The 26,789-nt window shown below is 41.3% G+C and overlaps 1 protein-coding gene across 2 annotated transcripts in view; it reads left to right on the top strand.

Annotated features, from left to right (window-relative positions):
• The window catches only part of OGFOD3 (2-oxoglutarate and iron dependent oxygenase domain containing 3), a 39,754-nt gene that overhangs the window by 8,526 nt on the left and 4,439 nt on the right, over positions 1-26,789 (top strand). The window contains exons 3-8 of one of the 2 annotated variants that reach the window (XM_060271824.1): positions 647-722; positions 3,167-3,209; positions 10,176-10,240; positions 10,782-10,838; positions 16,096-16,249; positions 17,705-19,436. In XM_060271824.1, coding sequence (XP_060127807.1) covers positions 647-722; positions 3,167-3,209; positions 10,176-10,240; positions 10,782-10,838; positions 16,096-16,249; positions 17,705-17,800 — 491 coding nt within the window. In that variant the 3' untranslated portion in view covers positions 17,801-19,436. Of the gene's footprint in view, positions 1-646; positions 723-3,166; positions 3,210-10,175; positions 10,241-10,781; positions 10,839-16,095; positions 16,250-17,704; positions 19,442-26,789 lie in introns of those variants that run through there. The other variant, XM_035104597.2, reaches the window with a different exon arrangement.

Genomic DNA, 26,789 nt, shown 5'->3' on the forward strand with positions numbered 1-26,789 from the left:
TGGACTTAGAATGCCACAGTCTCTTGCTTATGTATAACACCCAGAAGACAATAAAGCAACTCAAAAAAAGAAGTAATATTGTTTTCTATGACATGTAAGAACCACTGGGCGAATTAAGTGAATGTATTAACTGTAATGACATGGGTGGGTGTCAGAAGTTTCATATTGAAACTTTTTCATCAACCATAAATTCACCATTTGCAATCATGTAACGTTCACTTCCAGTTTGTTTGTTTGTTTGTTTGTCTGGGTAAAGTTCTTTGTTGAAAGAAGGGAAGGAGAGGAAACAGAGAACATATCATTAACAATGCATCAGTTATAGGGAAACGTGAATTCAGGATTATGGTGATGTGGAGAATTATAGAATGCAAAAGTCCCATAATAGTGGCTCAGGTTTGTGGGTCATTTCCAGTGGCTTGGTTCACGTTTTCCTCTCCAGCCATGAGGATTAGAAACATGTTTATCATTGGTAGCTGAAATCCTTGATGTTCTGCAAACCACAGCAGATCCCATGCTTTGCACTACAATCTTAGCAAATTTCTTGAGAGAGTAGAAGTTGTTGTTGTTGTTCATGTGAAAGCAGATGAAGTAGGTGATGGACGTTTGAACTTTCTTTTCTATCTCTCTCCTTATGTGTCTGTTCTAGGCTGCACTCCTCGGAAGTGTGGAAGAGGGATAACAGATGCCATAATCAGCAGGGAGGAAGCTGAGAGAATCCGTAGGTAAATTTTCTTTTCAGAAATCGTCTTAAAGGCTTTAGGATAATTCTTTTGTTTTCCTTTTTGAAAGTTGACACCATTGTTGCTATTTTTGTGCCTTTCAGATGGGAACAAAGGATGGGTGTGTATATCCCGGCAGGGACCTTTTCTTTTCTCTGCCATATTATACTTCAGGGGTTCACAACCAGTGTGGACACTGCTTCTGTGCAGGATAACGGTTAGGGGTGCCTGTATACAGTAGGTGAAAGTCGCCTGAGTCAGGCTCAAACTAAATTTAGGGGCAAACTCCCATCCCACTTGGAACTTGATCCAAGCTGAAGGATAATGTCATCCACCTCTGCCATTTGGCTCTGTGGTTCCTTGCAGTCCCCATAGAAATTAGTGAAATAGTTTCCAGTGGAGGTGGGAAGTAGAAAGAGGCTGCAGCATCAAATTTAGGGGGTGGGGAATTGCAGAGTTGGAAGGGACCTGAAGAGACATCTGGTCCAACCCCCTACAATTCAGGGATCATCGGAGTCTAGTCTCCAACACAAAGGAACCTCAGCTCCCTTCCTGCCCTCGTGGTTTTTGACCTGCAGCCTTTTCCTACCTTTTACCCACATACTGTACAGTATGATCTTTGCTTTGCTCCATTAGGTTGTGAGGTGGCAAAGATGCTGCAAGGAGGGCAGGTGGGGAAAGGTACATTTTTAAGGCCTTACATTGGTTTGGAGTTACCTAGGTTTCCCCCATTTTTTTCAGGGGTAAGAAACTTCCGGTAATATCTCAGTTAATCTGAGGCAAGTTTCCTACAGTTCATGCATCTCTTAATTATTATAGTGAACACTTCTGTAGAGCTTTTTAATAGGAAAGATGCGTCATGCTTTTTTTGTGTGCGTTTGCATTCAATGCCATTGTGAGAGGGGTCATTGTTGCCATTTATAAATTGGGAGCTGAGGGCGAGGGAACAAGCTGATCAAGGTTAACTAAGGAGTCCATGGAACATTTGCAAATCGGGACTCTTGCAGATGTAAGGCTCCCAGTTGCCTAATCACGGCAATTTATGTGTGGGCCATGGAATTAACGCTTGCTTTTGGACTGTGAATTCTTACCAATTGCCTTAATTACAGTTAAGTGGTATGTTGGCAGCAGCATTATGAGTGGTTAAGTCTACTCAGAGTTTTAAACCAAGATTCCAAATATTGCATCCCACTCCCAAATGCTAAGCAATTGAGAGCCTGGAACCCAGGTCTCTAGAAGCCTGTTTTCCACCAAAATATGCATTTGCTTTACAAGTGTTTACTGCAAATATACAGGCTAGAAAGCTTCTGTGTGGTGTTGTGCTTGCCTTCACTCTAGGCCAAGTATTTGCCATGACCAAGAATAGCCGTTTAGTATGTTCTCTCACCCCTTCTGCTCACATCCAACCTTGACATAGTGATTTGATTAGCTAAAGCTATTGTTACCTGCTATTCCTGAAATTCCTTAAGTGTTAGTTTACTTACCATGATGTTAAGCTATGTGTAAACTGCGATTTTAAGATTCTGGTTAGTAAACTGACATTAAATCACAGCGCCTAATTTTAAACACAGTGGGGACCAGAAGTTTAAGCGAACAGACTGGCATGCTGTGGAGGCAAGTGGGGTGGGGTGGGGGGAACAGACTGTAAAAGTGATTGTTCTTGGCTGCTAAACTATGATTTAGAAAGCTGGGGAATGTGCATCTGAACCTGGGCATTGTGTAAATACCCTGCAGTTAGCAATAGGAAGAAGTGGGGTTACTTTAATTCACTGTGTTCCCACTCTGCGGCAGTTTCTGCAGTAAGGTGGGGAATCTTCTTTCACCTCAACTGAATCATTAAACTCTTTCATTCTGCATGCAGGGTTTTGCATCCTGTCAGAGCAGTATTTCATTGCTACAGGAGTAAATGGTCTTAACTTTGGTCATTTGTCATTAGCAAAAATTTCCAGACTTCTGGACTAAGAAAAATAGCATTTGCTTTCGCTTCTTCCCAATGCCTGGAAATGATTGGAATAAATTTGGGCTTTGTATTGTCTGGGTTCTTATCACGCCCTGGCACTGAGGCAGCTAATGTTTTAAGGGCACAGGGCTGCACTGAGCAATGGTCAACCCACCAGAAAGTGTCAAAGTGGATGTAGCATTTTTTAAATTACAAATTTGAGGGCCCACAAAAATCTGAGGGAACCAGATTTAGCCCACGGACTACAGGTCAGCCACCCCTGCTTTGCAATATGACTACTTTTTCTGCTAGGAAATGCTCTGCCTCTGGGTTTTTTCCTAGCTGGGTTCTATGTGTGAAGAATTCTGATTTGCCCACTGTTGTGCCAATCTAAGTTGACCTTTTTGTTCCTCCTGTGTCAACTGTGACAGGTATGGTTTGACAAGTGGCATTAAACGGTAAAAGGCTGTGCTGCAGTTCTGATTTGAAATTGTTGTGTCGTCCACAGAATAGCAGAGAAGGGACTCTCCCTTGGAGGATCAGACGGAGGGGTGAGCAGTGTCCTGTTACCTTTTACATTCTTCTGGTATCCAGGCAAGATTCTTTAGATTTTTGTTTTTTAATGGGTTTTGGGGAGGAGTGTCAGGAGTGGGAAAGAAATGTAGGACTCTGCCCTCATCCCTGTGTGGAGAAATAAATATTTTGCTTGTCTGTAGTAAAAGCAGTGTTACAGATTATATGCCATCTCTGTTGTGTCATCCCTTAATCCTAAATACATTTGCTTGGGGGGGAAATCACTCTTGCTTTCTATGGCACTTTCAAGTAAAGGGGTTTGAGACCAAGGTCTCAATAACCTTAAATGTAAATGCTCCAGCTTCAGTGTTTCTTCAGCTGCAGCATACCCAACCAGAAATCATTTAATGAGGGTGCCCTGTTGTACTTGCAGTGCCCCAGGACCTCTCAGTGCTGTGTGTCCCAGTGAACACTCTTTCAAACACTCCCACAGCCACCATAGTTGCGAACTCCCTGAGCCCTGGGTGCCCGAGCACCCACAAAATTCCCCATGAAGAGGCCGGGCACCCACAAATTTCGGTGCCAGGGCCATGCATGCTGCATGGCACCCACGGCCCTAGGCACCCACGGTCACGGGGCCAAGTTGGCACTCTTGCAGCCCACCAATACAAAGTGAGCTACCTTTCCATTCTGCCCACAGAGACACAATAAAAGACTGTTCAATAGAAGGACGCTCATTTTACCATTCCTGTATTTCATTGCATTCTGTAGCCTACTGAGAGCTGAAGCAGCTCTGTTGTTCAATATGGAATGTAATTGCTTTGAGTGCAATCCAATCAGCTCGATTGACAGGTGTCTCTGCAATTGGCCACGGACTGTTCATGACGTAAATCATGTTGCTGTCTTGGGGCCATTTGCCAGAGGCAGAGAAATCAAAAGTCGATTTAAAATGCTAGTCTGTTGAAGAACTGAAGTTTTGGTTTGCAAAGGTGCAATGAAAATGACATCCCAAAATTTAGCCCCCAAATGCAACAGACCAGCTTTGAAATCATAAATGCTCGTAATTGCAGTTAGCCTTTGAATGCAAGTTTTCCAATTTTCCGTTCAGTTTCTATCCTTTTATCTCGCTTTACTTTTTGTAATATAAGGAGCTAAAATTCCATTTACCTTCTGAGTAAGTACAGGCGGTAAAATAATTATGCACCAAGGATCCATTGAAAAGTTTGTTTCTAAAGCTCCTCCTTCCATGATGGTAGAGCCAAAATTGGGAAGGTATGGAGTTTCTGATTGGGGCTAACAGGAGGGGAGCTTATTTCAATTCAGTTGAATCTTGTGAGTGTTGGAAGTGCAACAGCAGAAATCATTCTGCCTGCTATTTAAGGGTTGTGTTACTGGTGCTAGTCAATGGCCCAAGGGGCTGCTGGTGGTATTACTTAGCAACCAGTCAGAATGGCATGAACTTTCCTGAGGTAGCATGTGCTCTGATTGGCTGTGCTGTGGGAGTTGTTCTTCTGCATGTTTGGTTGAGGGTCTCCCTGCTTTGTACAAGGCCTGAACTAAGAGACAAAGTCCCTGCGTATTTCTGTTCAGAATATACACTGTTTTGCACAGTTTCCTCAGTAAAGTGTTATCAGAACTTTTCTCTCTGGACTCTGTCTACATTATCTTACTGACTTTGCTAACAGTGAGTGTACTTTTGGAGCATGAGAAGAAAGTGAATGGCATTGCTACAAACCTGCTACCCGTGAAGCTGTTTTAAAATGGATCTCCAGCCAGTAATCTGACGGTTGTAGTTTGGACCACTTGAAGTTTCTGAGTCATCTTCAAGGGCAGTCCCATGTAGAGTACATTGTAATACTTCAATCTGGGAGTTACCAGAGCATGGAGAACTGTGGCCCAAGTCATCTCTATCCAAAAGGGGCCGCAGCTGGCAAACCTTAGGGAGCTGGGTATGTTTATGAGGAACGGCTTAGGGAGCTGGGTATGTTTATGAGGAACGGCTTAGGGAGCTGGGTATGTTTATGAGGAACGGCTTAGGGAGCTGGGTATGTTTAGCCTGGAGAAGAGAAGGTTAAGGGGTGATATGATAACCATGTTCAAATATATAAAAGGATGTCATATAGAGGAGGGAGAAAGGTTGTTTTCTGCTGCTCCAGAGAAGCGGACACGGAGCAACGGATTCAAACTACAAGAAAGAAAATTCCACCTAAACATTAGGAAGAACTTCCTGACAGTAAGAGCTGTTCGGCAGTGGAATTTGCTGCCAAGGAGTGTGGTGGAGTCTCCTTCTTTGGAGGTCTTTAAGCAGAGGCTTGACAGCCATCTGTCAGGAATGCTTTGATGGTGTTTCCTGCTTGGCAGGGGGTTGGACTGGATGGCCCTTGTGGTCTCTTCCAACTCTATGATTCTATGATTCTATGGATTCTGAACCTGGCAGAGCTGGAAACAGACAGTTGTAGCCATTGTCGCCACCTGATGGCTCCAGTGACAATGTTGGATCCAGGGGCACCCCCAAACTACAGACCTGCTCATTCCATGGAAGTGCAACTCTGTCCAGAGTTGGCTGTCTTCCCAGCTCCTGGACTTAAGAACTTGGGACACATGTGAAGTCATTCAATACAGGGCTTGTCTGCCATTTCCCCCAGCTCTTTCATATGCAAATTGTGTTCTTTCCATATTGATGCTATCTAGCATGATCCTACTTATGAGAGGTATAAGGGCTGAGTGAATGTGGTTTCTGACCTTTGTATTGTTTCTTGCTGCTCATGTTCCCTCTGCTATGAGCCACTTGTACTTTGTTTCTGCAGAGTCTAAGAGTTTCGCTTTAATGGAATCACAGGTAGTTTATTCTCAACTGGCTGTCTCGCCTGTGACTTTCAAAATTAACCTTAGCAACTACCTAAACGGCACCTGTATATTTTGATCAGGATGATGATGATGGAGGATGCCCCTCCTCCTAATAGTACTTCAAGAAATCAAATGAATGAGGCTTTTGTTGTCTGTTTCCTTGTCATTGTACATCTGCATTCTGAATAATTCATTAAGGACTTCATTGCAGCGAGCAATGACGGGTAGGAGTCAAAACAAGATAACGGGTCCTTGATTCTCTGCACTTGATTCAGATGCAAATATGCCTTGACTAAATCTGACAGCAAGCAATTTGTCAAGGCTATGCATTCTTCAGTCTGTTTCAAAATCTCCTCTTGCTGCAACATTGGGCCACCATGGGGGATTATCGTGACTTAAATTTGGGGGTTCATTCAACACAGGTAGGTTCCTTCCACCATAATAAAGAGAGGCAAATGATTTTCGGAGACAGTTTCACAATCTATCTTAATGTAGATTTTTTGCCTCAAAGAAATTTACAGAGCTCACACAGATTATTTGCTGGGGTGATTTCAAGAGACATTGGAATACAAATGGTCATGGCTGCAATTTTCCAAGTAGTGAATCATGTGTTGCCTTTGGGAAACCAATGGGCTATAGAATATAAGTGTAGGATTTGTGGCTTGTAATGTGCAGTGAACAGAGCTAAGGAAATAATCTTGACAATTTCAGCTTTATAGAAAAAAGTTAGGATTAAGCCCTTAGGTTTAAGTTGACAGTAACTGTAACTGACAGGCTCAAAAGTCAGAAGGCAAACATTTATTTATTACAATGGCTTAGGTCCCACCTTTCAGGATACTAATATTGACAAGTAACTTCAATGTGCATTTAAATATGAACATAATAAGGAATATCAACATGTAGCAAGTCAACAGGAACCTTCCTACAGGGTAGCTCACAACAGATGGCTGGAACAGGTGCCTGCCCCGCTTTCTTGGGAGTCCTTCCAATGGACAGTTAGTGGTAGTTAGTGCTGGAAAGAGGAAAGTTCACCTGCAGCAGTCTAGGGTGACTTTTCCCCCTTCCTCATTCTCGAAAGTACAGCACAGTCATAGCCTTGCTTTCTCATCTAACTTTACACATTGTGAAAATGATTCTAAAACAGCCCGTTTTGGGATTATTCAAATGTTATTTAAAGAGAAATGCTCACAGTCAAAGGCAGGAGCATACAGAAACATGCAATCACTCCCCCTGCAGACCAGTTTCAGAAACTGGTTTGCAAACCATAGTTTGTCCTAAAACTGGAATCCAACTATGCACATAATGCTAAACCATAGTTTACTGTTGCATCTGAATAATCCCATGGTGATGAAATCCAGGGATGGGGGGTTTCTCTCTCTTCATCCAAGGGCTTTCTTTCCAAGTGAATAGCTGTGGCTTCCCCAATATTTTGGGAGGCCACCTGGGAGCATCTTTACCCAAATCTAGGTCTAAAGCTATCTCCAGTTAAAGATACTTGAGGTCATTAAAGCAGAAGTTGCAGGGAAAACCATAACATGCAGAAGGTATGAAATACTGCTCTCTTGACCAGGCAGAGCAGAAGACCAGTGCCCTAGTGTTTGACCAGAATAATCCAAAACAGAAATTCCCCCACCCCCAGTTGTTGCTGGATTCCAGCTCTCATCCATCCCATCCAACATGGCCAATTGTCAGGAGTTATGATCTCCATCCCTGATGTAGAGCTACCAATTACAAGGGTCAAGGATGCACATTTCTGTTTTGTGGTGCTGAATTTCATGCAATCTACAAAGGTCCAGTTTGGGTAGCTGCTAGCCTCACTGGACATACTTTTATAAAAGACTTTAGTGTCAAGAACTCTAAGCAGTTGTGACAGTTCGCAAATCCTGATTCGAAAATTGAGGTTTTTTGTGAATTTGTCATCCTTTGATCCACATTACCAAGGAATAGAACATGGACCCAAAAATATCTGCTGTGAGATTATTATTTTTTGCAAAAGCAACTGCTGTTGATTTCTTTTCAGCATAGCCGTTTAGCAAATACAGTCTCTTGTTACTGTGGTCCACTCAGCACCTGACATTAAATTATTTCCCCTATTCTGAAGTTGAACCTCTCCTTTCCCAGCACATTTAAATCTTAAACATTTACCCTTTAGGCCTACATTATTAAAGAGATTTTCTTCCTGTCTGTGTGGTTTTGCTGCTGTTGTTGTGGTTGGTTGTTTTTTTTTTTAAACAAGTTCCTGAAAGTCCCATTAATGCCCTTTCAGTATAATTGCCTTAATTATTTTCTTTCCCCTGCAGTGCTCCAAACTTGTGCTGCTTCAGAAAGCAGAAAGGTCACTTCTTTAGCTGCTAAAACAGTGGAAATGTGGGACTGGCCAAGTCACAGGATAGTGTGAAGTGTATAGCCTTCTGTAATAACTGCGGTTTAAAAAGGCCAGCAGTTTTTCTGCAGGTCAAGAGAAGAACCTTGAAAATGAGTTCTTGGTCATGCCTGAGCATAAAAGCTTCATCTTCCCCTCCCCTCCCAGCCTTAGTGGTAAATTGAATTGCTTTAGTACTATATAGGAATCAATGCAGGAAAAACATGTTATGGATAATATTTGAATACTTGCTTGCCATGTCCTAAAACATGAATATACACCACTGAATTCTAGGGGAAGGTATAGCTGAAGATGGAAAGTTAACACTAGATAAATTTTTGTGCCTTGATTTCTGACTTGGGAGTCATATATCTATATAATTAGCCAGGGCCTTCTTAAGCACATCCAGCGCTGTGGTGCAAAGGTCCCTCCGGCGCCTCCTCCCTTTCCCAAAATTTAGCCTGGGGCAGAGGGCGCCGTTGGGGCTGCCTGACTACACCCTGCTGCCGAGGCTTTTGCTGCTGCCCAGCGGCCGCGAGGAGTTGGGCTGGCCAGCGAATTGCTCAAGAGAGGTACACGACGCAGACGCTGCCACGAGGAAGGCATAATTAAAAAATTAGTTTTTTAATTATGTAGAATAAGGTTGTATATGTTTAATTTTTTGGTAAATAAATTCCATTAATCCATTCACAATGTCCTGCTCTTCCAGAGGTTTTTGTAAGATTATCGGGCAGTTTCTCTGCCTACAAGATATTATCACAGGTGCTTGGTTTACTTTTGCAGTTCTCAAAACTGAATTTGACTCAGCAGAGATCACATGCCTCTTCTTCACAGCAAAAATGTTATAACATGAGCAGAGTTGAGAAAAAGACCTTAATCCTATTGCTCTACAAACCTATGAATACAGAATCAACCCCTTCAGTGCTAAGTTTCAAGAAGTTCAGTGAATAGAATAGAAACAATATTTTTCTGATTGTTAGGAGTGGACAGTATTTAAGTTTTTCATGTGTAGGCTGGGCTGACAGTCTAAGTTTCTTAAAATATATACGGTATATATTGTTTTTGTTTAGCCAAATTAGTTAACAAACATGGATGTTTGTTTAAGCAAATAACATGCTGTAATGTTATTGTTTCAGTTGAATAAATCTATTTAAATTGTTATTATTAAGGAAATGATAATTTTTCTCCTTCCTAAGTACAACAGAAAAGTTGTCCAAATATGAATGATTAACGTATTAAACTGGGGATAAAACAACTAATATGAAAAGTTGTTATTCTAAAAATCTTCATCTACTAGCATATTAAAGTTATACCAGCAAGAATTAGTCTTTATGTAGAAAACTATGATTTAAATCAAGCCTTACTGACTAGTGATTTAAATCGTGATTTAAATCAAATCCACCCTGCGTCCCATCAATGCTGGGGCGCCCCTGAGAGGCCGGCGCCCTGGTGCAACAAGCCACTAGCCCCTATGGGAAGGACGTCTCTGTAACTAGCACAACTTTAAACCGAGAATGCTGTATCTCCTGTCCCCACCTGCATGCCCTTAAAAACGGCTCCGGGAGGTTGGGGGACCCCCTGGAGCAGATTTTGGGAGTACAGGGTGGGACAAGGAAACAGAAGTCCTGTTGCACCAGCCAAACAGTTTGTGTGGAGCATTGGATACAACCCACCATCTGAAATGGCACAGAACAGAGACCTAGTCTCTGAATAGTTTTCTCTCTCTCCTTTTAATAGTCTTCCTTTTGCTGATTTGTTTCTTCTTGTTTGGATTCCCTCCCCCCTCCCCTCCCAGGCTTCAATTCTGGACTTGCACTCTGGAGCTCTTTCTTTGGGGAAGCATTTTGTTAACATGTACAGGTAATGTAGAGTTGCACCTTGGCATTCAGTGCCTTGGATACAGGTGATTTTAGTGCTCTTAGCTTCTCAGCATGGATTAGAGATTTGGGTGGGGGAAGAGACATAGCTCTGATGCTGCAGGTAATGGGTGGGTTCTTCAGCAGTTTGCTGGCCTTTGCAAAAAGCTGTAATACTAAGTGTTGTTAGCAAGTGGTGTTAAGCTGGGCCTGTAGGAGAGATATAAATATTTGCTGTCTCAGTAGATGCTGGATGTAAGAGTTTCTCCCACCACAGTTTAGATTTGTAATGTAATGCAGAAAGCAAAATAATTTGTTCCCTCCAGTGGTGATCAGTTTTCCTGCAGAATTAATAGTTTTCCTATCACCATGGCATCCTTTAAGTCATTGGAGTGCTTCTTGTTTACTAATCTTTAATAACTGCTTGGGATAAAGTTGGTTTGAGTAAAATAATTTGCAAAGAAAACTTAAGCACTGGCTGCTGCAGGGATTTAACTTGCACTTTGTATTATTTATTACAGTCTTTGAATTGTCTTCCCCCACAGATACTTCAGTAATAAAGTCCATGATACCTTTACAGAAGAAGATTTTCAGTTATATCGGTAAGGAAAAACCCCCATTAAGGGTTCCAAACTGCTGTCAAATACAGTGGTATCTCGGGTTACAAACACTTTGGGTTACAGACTCTGCTAACCCGGAAATAGTACCTCGGGTCAAGAACTTTACCTCAGGATGAAAATAGAAATTGCACGGCGGCGTGAGCCCCTATTAGCAAAAGTGGTACCTCGGGTTAAGAACGGTTTCAGGTTAAGAACGGACCTTCGGAACGAATTAAGTTCGTAACCAGAGGTACCACTGTACAACTTTAATTGTGTGGATGAGGACAATTTGTAATGTGTCTCTTAGAAGAGGTGTGTCTAAATGCAGCATGATACTTGAACTGCTGGTGAGATATATTGCTTATTACGTAGGTAATAAGTCAAACATACCCTTTAATAGTGTAGGAAAAAGAGACGTGGCATTGGCTGCATTTCATAGGTAGCTCAGCCTTTATTAAATCAAAGGTTAAGCTCCCATTAACCTATGCAATCCAGATCACACTGTGCCACAAGCAGGGACCAGGTGCGCTGCAAATGAATGAAAGAGCAAGCTGCAGAGGAAGGCAAAATACCACCGAAGTTCCTGTCCATACAACCTTGGGGCAGGGGTATATTTTTAAAACTCCCATCCCACCCTGTGACAACCACTCAGATATTGTGTGAGCACAACCTATTTGTCAAGTTACCCCAAGGAACTTTAATGGATCAATCTCCGCATTGCCTAACATCCTAGAATCCTAGAATCATAGAGTTGGAAGAGACCATAAGGGCCATCCAGTCCAACCCCCTGCCAAGCAGGAAACACCATCAAAGCATTCTTGACATATGGCTGTCAAGCCTCCGCTTAAAGACCTCCAAAGAAGGATACTCCACCACACTTCTTGGCAGCAAATTCCACTGTCGAACAGCTCTTACTGTCAGGAAGTTCTTCCTAATGTTTAGGTGGAAACTTCTTTCTTGTAGTTTGAATCCATTGCTCCGTGTCTGCTTCTCTGGAGCAGCAGAAAACAATCTTTCTCCCTCCTCTATATGACATCCTTTTATATATTTGAACATGGCTATCATATCACCCCTTAACCTTCTCTTCTCCAGGAGAATTAAGTGGTCATAATTAAGGGTTCAGCAAAGCAGTTGTACAGTATTCTTCATATACAGTGGTACCTCGCAAGACGAATGCCCTGCAAGACGAATTTTTCGCAAGATGAATGCATCTTGCGATCTGATGGTGACTCGCAAGACGAATTCGTTTTGCAAAAAAATCATCTTGAGAATCGTGGTTTCCCATAGGAATGAATCTAAATTTAATTAATGCATTCCTATGGGCAAAAAAAGAAATTTCAGTGCATTCCTATGGGAAACTGCGATTTGCAAGACGAATTTTTCACAAAACGAATTGACTCACGGAACGAATTAAATTCGTCTTGCGAGGCACCACTGTACTTGTTCAACCAGCCTAGTAAGGTTCTTGTAAGGTTCTTTACCTCCCCCCCCCAACTATTGTTCCATTGGACATCTCTAAGATTTAGGCACTTTCTTCTATTTCCTAACCAAAATCATGTTAATATATTGTCATATTTTACCCATAGCTGCCTTTTATCTTGCCTCCCTCATTTGTGGTACCGCTTCTAAAACAAGTTGAAAGGCCCCAACTTTCTTAAGAGCTCTGCTCGCAATAAAAATAGTTCCACTCCTTTCATCAGTCTAGTTCTTCATTCTACATGCATGACCTTGAATTAATCCTTCTCAGGCATATGTGACCCAAAATAGGATGCTTTATTCTAAATGTGAGCTCACCAGAATGCCTTCTGCATTGTACAACGGTATCTGCACTTCTCTATCCTATCATATTAGTTCTGTGCATTGACAAAAGATGGAGACCATTCAACCACTCTGACATCTACAGGGTGCCATTAAAAAAAAGCTAGCTTTATTGTGGATTTGTACAATGGATTTAAGAATTTAGAATAAAAAAATCAGGAGTGAGGGTCAGCACTATTCATGATCTTTCATACTGAAGTGGGAGCGTGGCAGTTTTATTCCTGAGAGAGGGGGGGGGGTGAGGGCGGATGACATAGCAGAGGTTTCCTAGGCTAGTTCCCAGTTAAATTGCTGTGGTTAGCAGGAAGCCAGAAACCTATCTTCACCAGACCTCCCTGTTTACTGTAGACAGCCACTGTCTCTTCTCATTCTAGTTATCCTGCTTGGATCTCTGCCTTTGTGTTTCATGGCACTTGTGTATTTTGTGGTGGTGGTGTGGTACTTAACAGAAGCAAAGCTACCATTCTTGACCACTGGTCCTGTTAGCTAGGGATGGTGGGAGTTGTAGTCCCAAAACATCTGGAGGGCCGAGTTTGCCTATGCCTGATCTAGACTGTGTAGCAGGGAAAATGTTTGTCTGCCAGAGAAAACCTGCAGGCTTTCTCTGCTGAATCTTCTTTTCCCAATGGCAACACTTTTCTCCCAGTGTCTCGCATACCTTAAAGTTTATGCTAAGCATACCCTTCATCATGGCTTACTTGTGTTAAGCTATGAAGGACTTTGAGAGAAAAAAATCACAAAAATAACACCTTGTAGAGGGCTCATTAAGAAGCAGCACTGCTGAGCATTCCGGACATTCTTTGGCAGTGAAGTGGTGCTGTCATTCTGAACTAGTGATTGTGTATTTTAAACTCTGTTAAAAGAGTATCTGCTTGTGGTGATGAAATATAGCTAGACTTCTCTCTTGGTGGGTAATGCTTGGACTGGTTATGGTACTGGGCAGCTTCACGTAAGTAGGAGGGATGCTTTTGGTTTAAAACCAACCACTTTAATGAATTCAATGTAATTATTAGGGTGTTACTCAGCTAAGTTTTATTCAGAGTAGATCCATTGAAATAAATGAACACAATGCTATTAGATACCTTAATTTTAATGAGACTACTCTGAGTAAAATGTTGTTGAATACCACCTTTGCTTGCAGCACATGCTTTTTTCTTTTTACATTATCAGAAGCTACATTTTAGTATATCTGATGCAATAAAAGGTTTATACTTTGAATAGCCGGAAAAATCATAACAACAGAATCGTGGGTTGGTGTTAAATACATTTTTATCATATCAGATGAAAATGGTTTGCATTAAGGAGTGCCATTTCATTAAAGATATAATGAGAAGTATTCTTGCATAGAGCACAGGATAAATTCTTAAAGGAGTTCTCAATACAATACAGCTGGTGGATGGGTCTGCAGAATGACAGCTCAAAGGAACAGCAGCAGAAGAGGCTTATTGTCTACTTGAATGGCTGGATTGATTTTTCAGAGATAGACAGTGTGCACGGAAGCTGGCGTCACCCAGCAAGATTTCAAAATGAGCTGCAACACTTATTGAAATAAAAGACCTGAGACTTAAAAAAAACTGATTTGCTTGGGTGTAAAAATAGCTTTCCTTCTGAATGAACTTCCATTTTCCTTGGCTGGTAGACCTAAGAAATAGGAAAGTGGCATTTTGGTGACAGATGGAAACCGTATTACTATAATAACTCATGTGCAGCTTGGAAGCTGGCCATAGTTCCTGCTGGGTCCTGTTATTCCCACCAGGTATGCTGGCCCAAAATATCTTCTAGAAGTCTTTCTGTCTTGCTCCAAAAAAATATGCAAGCCAAGCAGTACCAGCATAAGCCAGCTCGATAAGACGAGCCTTAAACTTTTCTGAAGGTCATTACGTCAGGGTACCTGTACAGCAGGTATAGCAAGCTGTGCATGTGCAAATATGTGGGTCTACTGCACTAGCTGTTTGCTTCTAAACTTCTCACTGATGGAAATTTAGGACAGTCAGAAGCAGCATTTTTGCTTATCTTTTTTTCCAGTGAAGAGGCAGCTCGCCAGATAACCAGGTTCAGAGCCTTGCTGGGCTTAAGTCTATTAAAAGTCAGTATATTCTTCATCTTCCCTTTGATCTGCTGAATCTAATGTTATCCCAGTAATAGGCATTAGGAAGCGGTATCCTTTCTGCATCCTGAGCTCTCTAATATAGAGCAACCTCTCTACCTATTTTGAATGAATCTCTTATCCAGTGCAGAATGAATAAATGTAGGCACACAGATGAACTGGCACACTTGCAATCAGGTCGGAAAGGCCAGAGAATATTTCCAAAGGTGGCCGAGCAAGTGACAATGCAGCTGGAAAAGCAGCTTAGTCTATTCCTGAGTGATGAGTTGCTCAGTCAGAGGATCTCAGCCAGAGTCTGCCACTTTGTTAGGGCCAGATGGGAGCCTGTTGGTTCCTTGTGTCACCTGATGCTGGGTGGGCTGGAATTTGTAGTATCACTGTTTGGTCATAGAGTGGTGGTTCTGTAGCATAGCTGAGAGCAGGTCAGCAATCACTGTGGAGCGCCCTTCCATCAGAAGTCAGGGAGATAAGTAAATATACAACCTTTAGAAGACATCTGAAGGCAGCCGTGTATAGGGAAGTTTTTAATGTTTAATGTTTTATTATGTTTTTGTATGTGTTGGAACCTGCCCAGAGTGGCTGGGGCAACCTAGTCAGATAGTAGTGAGGATACACTGCAATATCTTGTTGCAGGACTCAGCTTCACTTTTCTCAGGAGTCCTCATAAGTCAGTATAGACAACGATGTCGTTTGATGGCTGAGTACTGATCAGGAAAGAGTTCCTGACAGTAAGAGCTGTTCGACAGTGGAATTTGCTACCAAGGAGTGTGGTGGAGTCTCCTTCTTTGGAGGTCTTTAAGCAGAGGCTTGACAGGCATATGTCAAGAATGCTTTGATGGTGTTTCCTGCTCGGCAGGGTGTTGGACTGGATGGCCCTTGTGGTCTCTTCCAACTCTACGTTTCTATGATTCTATGATTCTAGGAAGTCCGATTCTGATCTTGCCTCTGCTGAGGACTCACTAGGTGACTTTATGCAGGCCACACACTCTCAGCTCACCATTTGCAATACATAATATTAGTGGACTGCATCACACAGGTTTTTTTTTAAATGATTCTATGATTCTAGGAAGTCCGATTCTGATCTTGCCTCTGCTGAGGACTCACTAGGTGACTTTATGCAGGCCACACACTCTCAGCTCACCATTTGCAATACATAATATTAGTGGACTGCATCACACAGGTTTTTTTTTTAAAGGATTCCTGAGAATATGTACGTGAAGCACTTTGAAAACACTGTATAAATGCTTAAGCATTATTATAGAGAGAAAATACTGTTTGGTCCTGTGCCATCGTACAGCATCCTAGTCACTTAAGAGGCTGTTTTCTCCTTTGCAGTGATGTGAGGCAGAGAATCCAACAAAAAATAGCTCTCACTTTTGGTATCAGCTCCTCTTCCATGTATTTGACGAAGCCAACCTTCTTCTCTAGAATAAACAACTCAGAAGCAAAAACATCTCATGATGAATACTGGCACCCACATATTGATAAGGTAAGTGGGGTTTTCCCCTTCTTCTGCTCCCAACAACCCTTCATATCTGTTCTTTAATTATAGTGTGCAATTGTCTTAGTAAATGTAGACACTAGAACAGTAATTACTGTATTACTACAGCAAGTTATTGTGATTAATGCTTCAGTTTCAAGTATGTTTACATAGAAATAACTCTCACTGAGTTTAACTCCCGAATAAATGTGTATAGGATCACATTGTTAATTCCATTTTCCAGTTGATAAATTTAGCAAATTAATTCTTTATCAGAGATTTGAACCCAAGTGTTCCTTGTCCCAATCAGATTCCTGCCCTCATTGGTCTTGCTTGTCTGGTTTGTTTCATACATTCTGCTGTATTTTCATAATCCTTCCAAATGAGAATCTACTAGATAGACTCAGATTGCTGTATCACATGGATTCCAACATTTTAAACTCTTTGTCCTCCATTAGCAGTAAGATTGAAAAAAAAACTTTTTAGCTTTTTACATTTCTGTATGGTGGGGACTGTAAATTTGTGTAATGCATGAGCACTTAAGGCTTACCATACTTGGTCGTCTGTGGCTGTAGTTGTAAAAACAAGCAAGCAAAAGGGCCAAAACAGAAACTGAAAGATAACAGGCCAACAGTCAAACTGTTTTGTACTTATGTAAGAACTTCCAGGAAAATAAATTACAGCTACAAGAAATCTCGAAACTTAGGCATGTACGCTTGTGTACAGAACATGCACCCGGATTTAGTATTTGCAAAATGCCACTCCTTCTTTGAATAACACCAGTGTTTATAAACGTCCTTGTCTTTAAAGTGATTTTATTGGGTTTATATTTTACAACTGCGTAAAAGTAGCTTTCTAAGCAGTGTTAAATCCTTAGAAAAGTTAACTGTTTCTACAGGTACTGGGTTTTCTCTCCTGAATCCCCCCCCCCGATTCATGTTGTGAAAAATTAATCAGGGTGCATCACTTTAACACAGTGATGGTGAACCTGTGGCCCTCTGGATGGTTTTGGGACAATGACTTCCATTATCCCTAGCGGCTGGCCAAATTTGCTGGGACTGATGTGTGTTGGAGCCAAACAACCTTTGGGGAGCCAAGAGTTCCCCATTCCTGCTTTATTTAACACAATAGTTGTGTTGGACAGTCTAGCAGCAGAAATTTAGTGACTGAAGGATCTCTGTTGTTTTTTCTTTTGAACGATGTATTCACTGCGTGTTGTTGAGTCACTTTTCCATCTGTTGGAGCCCTAGACAGACAGAAAATGTGTCTCCTGCTTTTCCTGTTTTTCCTCCCCACACTGTCTGTCCCTTTGCTCCACCAAATAAATAACATAGTAGAGTAATCCCAAAAAGCATATGCTGGTTCATGGAATGCGCCCCCCCCCCAATGAATTTTCAAGTTAGACTTTCAAATCTCCCTTGATTTTCACCTGAGGAACTTATTTCTTCTGTGTTTCCCTCCCAGAATTGTGTGGTGGTACAGTCATACCTCGGTTTAAGTACGCTTCGGTTTGAGTACTTTCAGTTTAAGTACTCCGTGGACCTGTCTGGAACGGATTAATCCACTTTCCATTACTTTCAATGCGAAAGTTCGCTTCAGGTTAAGTACGCTTCAGGTTAAGTACAGACTTCCGGAACCAATTGTGTACTTAAAGCGAGGTGCCACTGTATCTTGGCAATGCTAAATATATTTCCTGGTATTTGTTTTTTAAGGTTAGGGTTGGGACTCAGGGAATTTGGGGTTTTGGTATAGAATTGCAAATCCTGACATGAATGAAAGTTCTTGTTTATTTCGTAGGCACAGGCATAGGCAAACTCAGCCCTCCAGATGTTTTGAGACTACAATTCCCACCATCCCTGATCACTGGTCCTGTTAGCTAGGGATGATGGGAGTTGTAGTCCCAAAACATCTAGAGGGCCGAGTTTGCCTATGCCTGCTCTAGCAAATTAACAAAACATTATTTTACATTGCATCAGTCACGTTCAAAAGGTCCTCTCATATCTGAAATATGAAACTGTGACCTATGCAGAAGTAAAAATCAATTTCTAAGGGAAACATTCTGTTGTTTGCTCAGAAATCCATTTGAAGATAACATTGAATAATACAGCATTTTATAAGAGGTTGCCAACCATGACCTATAGGGAAAGTGTTGCAGTGGATTTGAAAGGCGCCGTTTCAGATGGCACAATGAATGGATTTTTTTCTCTAGGACGATTTCAAGCTTGCTTTAACAGTAATTGTAAATACAGTTCGCCCACTCTGTTGCAGTTAGTAAATGCTTGTCAAATAGGGAAAGTGTTTATCAGATCTAAAGAATAATCAGCAATGTTGAAAAGATAAAGTAGTAAAAGGATAGGAATGCACAAATTCTTTGTGGGGACCAGGGGAATCAAGAGTGTTGCTGATATCCCAATACTTGTAAAAGGAATGTCACAAAATGAAACTTTCTGGTTTTAAATATTGGAAAAAGGAAGTAAAAATTAGGTACCTTTTGAATCTATATCTGCTATACGAAGGTACATTTCCTAGTTGCGTTTATTTTAGTTCTGTTTGGCTGAGGTGTTGACATGAGGCCAGCATGATGCAGAAAATTCCACATAGCATAAGTGATTGGGCTAGATCTGAGACCCTACTATATAGCTGCTCAGTTCTAAGATTCTAGATATGTCTCCACAGGGGTGTGAGAGCTATACGTCGTATCCATTTCTTCTGAGAGATGCAATCCAACAGAGTTGGACAAGATTGGTTCTCAAGAAACAGATATTTACAAATATTTATTTATTTACAAATACAATTACAAACCAGTTTGAGATGTTCTCCGCCTTAAGTTGTTGTTTAAGTATAATATCCCTAGAAGAACTTTTGTCTGTTTTGCAAGGGTTTTAGTCTTGTTTTAAATTGATTTGTGTGGGTTCCCCCCCCCTCAATTTAAACACTTTTAATAAGAGTAGATTGCCTGCTTGTTAAAAGGCAATCAGTAAATCAGTGGTGGTGATGGTAACTCCCAAGATCATCAAACTTGCACAGAGAAACCCCTATGGGACTGGATACTTTTATTTGGTGGTTTTTCTTCCTAGGTGACCTACGGCTCTTTTGACTACACATCATTGCTTTACCTCTCAGACTACACAGAAGACTTTGGAGGCGGACGGTTTGTCTTTATGGATGAAGGGGCAAATAGGACTGTAGAACCCCGAGCAGGTTAGAGTTATCTTCACTGTATAACTACCAGTAGTTCATACTTGAATCTTACATATGTTACACTCACATAACCTATATATCTGGTTGTTTCCTCTCTGAGCTGATTATCCAAGGATGTCACCAGCAATATCTGTTGAGCATCTGTTTTCTACTGTTTTCACTGGTGCCTTTGATTATTGTTCACTCTTTAGAAATAGAGTGGTACCTCGGGTTACAGGCGCTACAGGTTACAGACTCCACTAACCCAGAAATAATACCTTGGGTTAAGAACTTTGCTTCAGGATGAGAACAGAAATCGGGTGGTGGCGGCGCGGCAGCAGCGGGAGGCCCCATTAGCTAAAGTGGTACCTCAGATTAAGAACAGTTCAGGTTAAGAACGGACCTCCAGAACGAATTAAGTTCTTAACCCGAGGTACCACTGTATGGCGATAATTTGGTGATAGGAGGCTCAAGTCCTTATCTTTCATCTTTGCAAGGGTAGATGTGGGGCGGTTATCTCATCCATCGCTACATTTTACTACGGTATGTGAATTGCTACTTTTAGTAAAACGCCATTGAGGGTGGTAGTGGAGGAGAAGCAGTCTACGGAAAATTTATGAAGATGGTATTCCAAGAAATATTGCACATCAAGTGCATAGCTGCCAAGTCTCCCGTTTTTCACGGGAAACCCCCGGATTTTAATCCGTTTCCCATTGTTATCCCGAATAGAAAAAAATCCTGTAAATCCCCCGATTTCCTACCTGCCAGGGAGGCTCCTTCTGTGCATGTCTGGACATGTGCAGAACCGATTTCGGGTGCCGCTCTGCCCATGTCTGGGCACCGGAAATCGGGCAGTGCCGGCACAGGAAGTTGCTTCTATGCATGTGCAGACATGTTCTGGTGCCGCGCCGCTGCTGATCCCGGATTTTTCAACGGAAGACTTGGCAGCTATGCAAGTGTGATTGCTGAATGTGCAGCTGTGGAGGAGAATGTTGACTCTCCTTCCCAGCTGTTAAACCCCTCAAAAAACCTTGTCTAATGCCAGTGAAGGGTGTTGTGTACAGGCAGGGTGTGGGTGTGGGTGTGGTGAGGTGGGAATGGATGGAACTCTGCAGGCACATGCATGCTTCCAGGGTTGTGTTGGCGATCCCATGAGCTGGCCAAACTATCTTGTGAAAGCTGTTGCCTACCGTAAGTACAGACAAGGTCTTTCCAAAGAATAATGCTGTTCCTTCTAGTCCCCTGGAAACAATACTCACAGCCTTCAAGAGCACCAGCTTTTGTGTCCTGCTCATCCCATTGATGACTCATGTTTATGTAGCACATTTTTCTTTATCGGAGGTTATCTGTAAGTGTTCTTGTATAAACAGACATTAACACTAATCTTTTATCTGCACATTTTGCTATTCATTCCAACAGCAAAGCTTCTGTCCTTGGTGAGTTTAATCGCTTTTGTAACCTGAATGCTTCTGCTCATTCACTTCATTTTGACTTTTTAGTCTACATGTTAAAATAGTTATTCAAACTTACAGAAATAACAAGTTATTCTCTGCTGTTGAAAGGAAAACATGGAAAAGGCTATGTCAACATGCAAAAACTGGTGCATTGACTGCTGGTTAAAGCTTGGTGCCGAAAGTGCCAAGGTTGCAGGTTTGATCCCCGTATGGGACAGCTGCCTATTCCTGCATTGCAGGGGGTTGGACTAGATGATCCTCAGGGTTCCTTCCATCTCTACAATTCTGTGATTCTATATAGCTAAGAAAGTCCCAACATCACATATTTTGTGTAGTCCTTTGAAAGGTACTATAGAAATGGAAAATAGAAAAGTAAATTGAACCATCTTCTGTCTTGATTAAAATAGCAGTTGAACAAAATGAGATTTGTTTTTTAAGCACTTTCTATCATTTTAAAGCAAATTCTTTTTTATGGTTTAGCAATATGTCTATGCTTTGCAGGCTACACCCCCCACTTCCCCCCTTGTTTTGACAGCTTGGGGGAGGCTTGGGAGTCGCCGGTGGGCGGCACACCGAATGTCCGCCCTGGGCAGCTTGCTCCGCCCCCGTGAGTGGCTCACTCCGCCCCCAGCTGCAGGATGCACGTGCCACTCTGGGCACCTGAGCTGCTATCCCGCGCCTGGGAGGGCACCTTCTGTGCCACGCCCCCCTCGGGAGCGTGCCCGCCCTGGGCAGTGCGGAGTGCAAAAGAAGGTTACTGGCAGTCCACTTCTTTTAAGGAACAAGGGGCACTTGCCTGCAGTGAGCTGGCAATGGAACTGTGGACCTCCGGGCTTAAACACTGTGTTAATTACGGCCAATATCTCTTGAAATCCCTAACCCAGTGATTCATTGGTGTCACTTAACCGCTACCTAAGAACTGCACATTTTTGTTTTGAGTATATTCTACTGCTCCGCATAACTTGTCCCTTCAGCATGAATGTTGTAATCATTTTTATAGTTTGTTCCAATGGCTGTACTCTCAAATTAATTTTCTGCAATGCATTTCAAGGGAGAGATACCTGAATGTATCGAAGAGCTCAGCCATGCATACTTAGGTTAATAGCACTGCGGAGGCTGCCCATTGAGGGCAGTAGAATAAGCCTGCAACTAGGATGAGGTTGTTATCTGAAGTGGGGGAAATGAAATGGAAAGAGGAGGCTGCAAGGAGGGAGACGAGGTGGAGGACAATTTTTTTCCCTGCAGCATGGGAGTGAAGAGACTTTGGGTAATTAGTCTGATCTTTTGACACCCTGACCTTTGCTGGATACAACTACTTCTGTCAGTGATTATGGTTCCTATAGAAATAGAAACTTGTTTCTGATTAATTAGGTCTTTAGATTCAGAACAGTTTTTTAAACGATGTAAATACTTCTTTCACTGCTTTTCCACCAGGATAACATGCCAATGTGGGAGTTGAGTAAAATCACAATGGTGCTTCCCTAATGACCGTCAGCCTTTGTTCCATTTCTTCAGGAGGAATAACAAAATAGGATTACTGAAATGCCAATTAGTCAAAAGAGATTCTTGTGGCAAGGTGATCTACTGAAATAATGGGTTTTTGCTCCCCAGGAGCAGTTTTGTCAGGTGCAGCCATTTAAACTAGGGCATAAACTAAGAAATTTTCTCTGGTTTGAATTTTAATCCAAGCTGGAGCAGACTTCAGCGGTTTTCAGTGCTCCTTTCAGCTGAGCACTTCTGAACCCATGGAGCTAATTTCTGGGTCTGAATCCATCTTCAACCTTCTAAAGTTCAGTGACTGTGACCTCTTGTTGTTATTGGGTTCTCTATAGACATTTTAAAATTAGTTTAAGAACACAGAAGTAGAGTTAGATTCATTGCCTTATGTGATGCAAGATTTATTGAATTATTTTTTCAGGAACAGAAAGTACTTATGCAAATATAATTGAATTAATTAAACTCATCCTGCATAGTACATATTGGATATGTTTCAATACTCTTTCTCCTAGTAGTGTGAATAATACGGTAGTTTTGAGTTACAGGTAGATAGCCGTGTTAGTCTGAGTCGAAACAAAATAAAAAAATTCCTTCAGTAGCACCTTAAAGACCAACTAAGTTTTTCTTTTGATATGAGCTTTCGTGTGCATGCACACTTCTTCAGTAGTTTTGAGTTACCGTATTTTTCTTTCTATAAGACGCCCCCTTGTATAAGACACCCCCTATTTTGGGGGTCTCAGAATTTGGAAATAAGGGGATTGAGTTTTGGGGGAGGATTATTTGGGGGAAATGCTGAAAATCACTCACCCGACAGAACGCAGCACACAACTGCTCACGCCGCTTACAATCTTGGGCTTGGGTGAACGATTTTTGGCATCTCCCCCCCCCCCAAACAATCAAGCGGCCATTTGCCGCTTTAAAAACTCAGCCTCGCACTTCGTTCTGGTGGGTGAGCGATTTTCACCATTGGCCGCTTAATTTTTTGGGGAGGGGGGAAATCCCGAAAATCACTCACCCATACAGAACGTAGCACACAGTCGTTCACGCTGCAGCTGCCTGATCACCGCCATTAATCACGCTGGTGGCAATCGGGGAGCTGATAGGTGGTTTCTGCGATGCAAGCGGAACCAAAAGGTTGTGGGGGGGAGATGCCCCCCTCAGCACTACCCGTGTATAAGACAAGCCTAAAATTTGAACCTCTTTTTTGGGTCAAAAAAGCTCATCTGATACATGGAAAAATACGGTAGCTTGTGGCTTATGAAGAAGTATCTATAAATACACATAGGTTTATCTGCTTTGAATTTCTAGGATACTTACATATCCACTGTTTATATCTGCTGTATTACTGTTGATGAAATCAGTAGGCTTCCTTCTGATAGACATCAGTGCTATTTCTGACTGACATGTTTTTGAGAGTGAACTATATACATTTTTTCAAATACTGTATAGAACTTTACCTGTTTGTTGTAATAATAGGCTGTATCCAATAAATCCATCCTGTTAGCAGAAGAACTTGCATCTGCGCAATGCGACTTCCTCTCCCTGTGCCTCGCCAAACAGTTCTGGGGTTCCCCCAACCATCTGAAGCTGATGGGTGGGATGCAGGGAGAGATGGGAAAGAAAGGTTTTTTTGCACAAATGGAAGTCTTTTTGCAGATAGGATTACTTTGGTGGATGACTTTACAAACAAAAAGGCAAAGGATTTCCTTAGTAGATACATTGGAGTGGTTGCAAAATAACTACCATGATACATATTTGTGGCTTAAAAAAACCCCAAACTAACCATTGTGGAATGTAGTTCTTGGGAAGTTGGTAATATTTTTTTGAAACCTGCTTGACCCTAATATACAGGGCTTGGAGCTAGGTGGAAATTTGTGAAATTGTGGTTCATTGTCTTGATAATTTTTCAGTTCAGTTGTGATTGATTCATTAGAAGGTTAAAAACATGTTTTAGAATAATTATAGACAATAAAAGAACCACGCAAATTAAAAACTAATTATTTTGAATAATACAACTGATTTAGTTCTTTTATGGGCATTAGCAGTATTCGTGTGGATGACACATTTATTAAACTTTTAAGAGCTCTCTAATTAAAATACATTGAAATTAGGACAATGTAAAAGTTACTTAAAAGCCCAGCTCTAGGAATATTATAAGAGAACCTGGTGGAATGAAGATGTACTTCGCATATTGAATATTCACATATTCCTATTAAAGGAAGCTCTCCTGGTGCCCACTTTGTTGTTTTTAATTATTTTAAGTTGCTGTGAGTTAATTAGATACTTATACTATGCTATTTTGCGGTTTCTGTTAATAGGTTTTATAGTATTTGTACTTTTAACTACTTCATAATTGACTGGTGAAGGGCAGGAGTAAGCAAGCACATGCAAAATTTGGGAAGTGATGAATTGAGGAGCCTTGGATTAATCAGTGATTTTAGATATTAGACATCAGCACCAAGTCCACTTGCATGTGATGTGGACAATTAGGAGTGTTGCAAAAACCTGGATATTTGTATATTGTAGAGATTGTTTACAGAACGGTGTGTATGTTTTTGTTTGTGAACTGCTTCATAAGCTTTCTTAATTTTTGATACTTTCCTTGGGTGTAGGATTTGCATGTTTTGTTACAAAGACAGGTGTCTAGTTCAGAATAATACACAACGTATTCTTACTTCACTGTTCTCTCAAGCAATCTGCTGTTGCTACACTTTCTTCTCCAGACATTTCTGCTGTTGTATTCATGTGGTTTGTATTCATGTCCTCTAAAATACCCAGTGAATTTAAAATTGAAAGAACTGGGGGCTGCTTGTTAACCTGAATGTGATGTTTGGAGTTTATCAGCTCAAAAGATTCTGGTGAATACTCCAAAATGGATATACGTGAACTAATATGAACCCTGAATGTGTCTATACAGTATTTTGTTAGACACATTTTCCTGTATTCTGTTTCTCGAAAGCAAAAATACACATTTTTTAAAATGAAAAGCAGGTACTATTGTGTCAAAGTGGAATGGCCAGGAATTGTTTTTAAAGATTTGGCAATATGGGAAAGAACGCAATAATGGCCTCTCTCTCAGAGCGGTGTTTGGAAGGCTTTTGTAGCATCACTGGACTCAATCTGATTAAAGGTAGTCATGCTTTATAGAACTAAAGTTTGTTGCTACTAATTTGACCCATTGATTTCATTGGGATTTATGTGCAACTAACTTTAGTTAATTACCATGGATAAGCATTAGTGTTGCTTTTTGTCGGTTCTTTGGCACCGTTGACAGTTAGCCTACAGCTTGCAAGGGCAGTCAAGTGAGGAACTTGTAAGCCTTTGTATCAATCTGCTAAAAGCTATTCTGCACTTGTACAATACTTCACACTGGCCTGTTGCTGGTACCAATACAAGAAGCACTTTTACCACTTTGAAATTCAGTTTGCCAGAAAGGTAGCTGCATGTTTTACTACCAGCTGCGGTGCCACAGATGCCTAGGAAACCGGTTTTGTTTCCCTAACAGTGCCAGCCTTATTGAATCCAGCATCTTTTACAAAACTTTAGTCACTAGAAGGGAGTAGAATATTACAAACCATACCAGCATGTTTAGAGAAGTCCAATGTGTATTTGACCACAGATACCGTAGCATGCTGTGAAGTGTCTACACACTGTAGTCCTAAACTAGTTTTACAGTCATCCTTCTCAGCAGGGCATTGTAGTTTTGTAAGATGATAGACATTACTTATTATCAGCACTTGATCAAATAAGACATTTCCCATGGTTATGGAGAAGCTATGGCTGTTACAGTGTGTGTGTATGTGCTAAAGTTATCATTATAGTTGAATTAGATGTTGTTATCCTAGGAGGAAGAACTGTGAACAGATCTGACCAAGTGGCCTTCCTCCAGCTGTTCAGTTTCCCTTCTTTAATGTTTGTGGTTTCAAAGCACCGACTGATCATTCTCCTTAGGATGCAGGATGTTTGATAATAAAGCAGCATTTTTTCCTTTCAAGCTCTTTGCAAAGCCACATCTTAGCACTGCTTCATGCAAAATCCATTAAGTTCTATTATAGGTAAACTCATAATAATAACCAACAGTATATCTTACCCTTTTCAAGTTTGTAGCTTTGTTGTGCTTTGAAGCAGCCCCGTATTACAATGAATTCTCCAGAGTGATAATGATCTAGTAGCTTTCTTGGTGAATATTTATCAGCCAGAAGTGACAAGAAGACCTTCAGCTTGTTTTGATATTATTATTATTATTATTAGTAGTAGTAGTAGTAGTAGTAGTAGTAGTACTGCCTGTATAATCCTTTGCAGCTACAGGCAAAAATGAAACTGATGGCTGCAGAATCTAGTTTTGCACTCTGTCATTTCTGTTTGCGACCACCCAGTTATGACCAGATGCATGATAATCGTTGGATATTTTATTAAAT

This window comes from Zootoca vivipara, chromosome 2, assembly GCF_963506605.1.
Source record: "Zootoca vivipara chromosome 2, rZooViv1.1, whole genome shotgun sequence".
NCBI classification, from domain to species: Eukaryota; Metazoa; Chordata; class Lepidosauria; order Squamata; family Lacertidae; genus Zootoca; species Zootoca vivipara.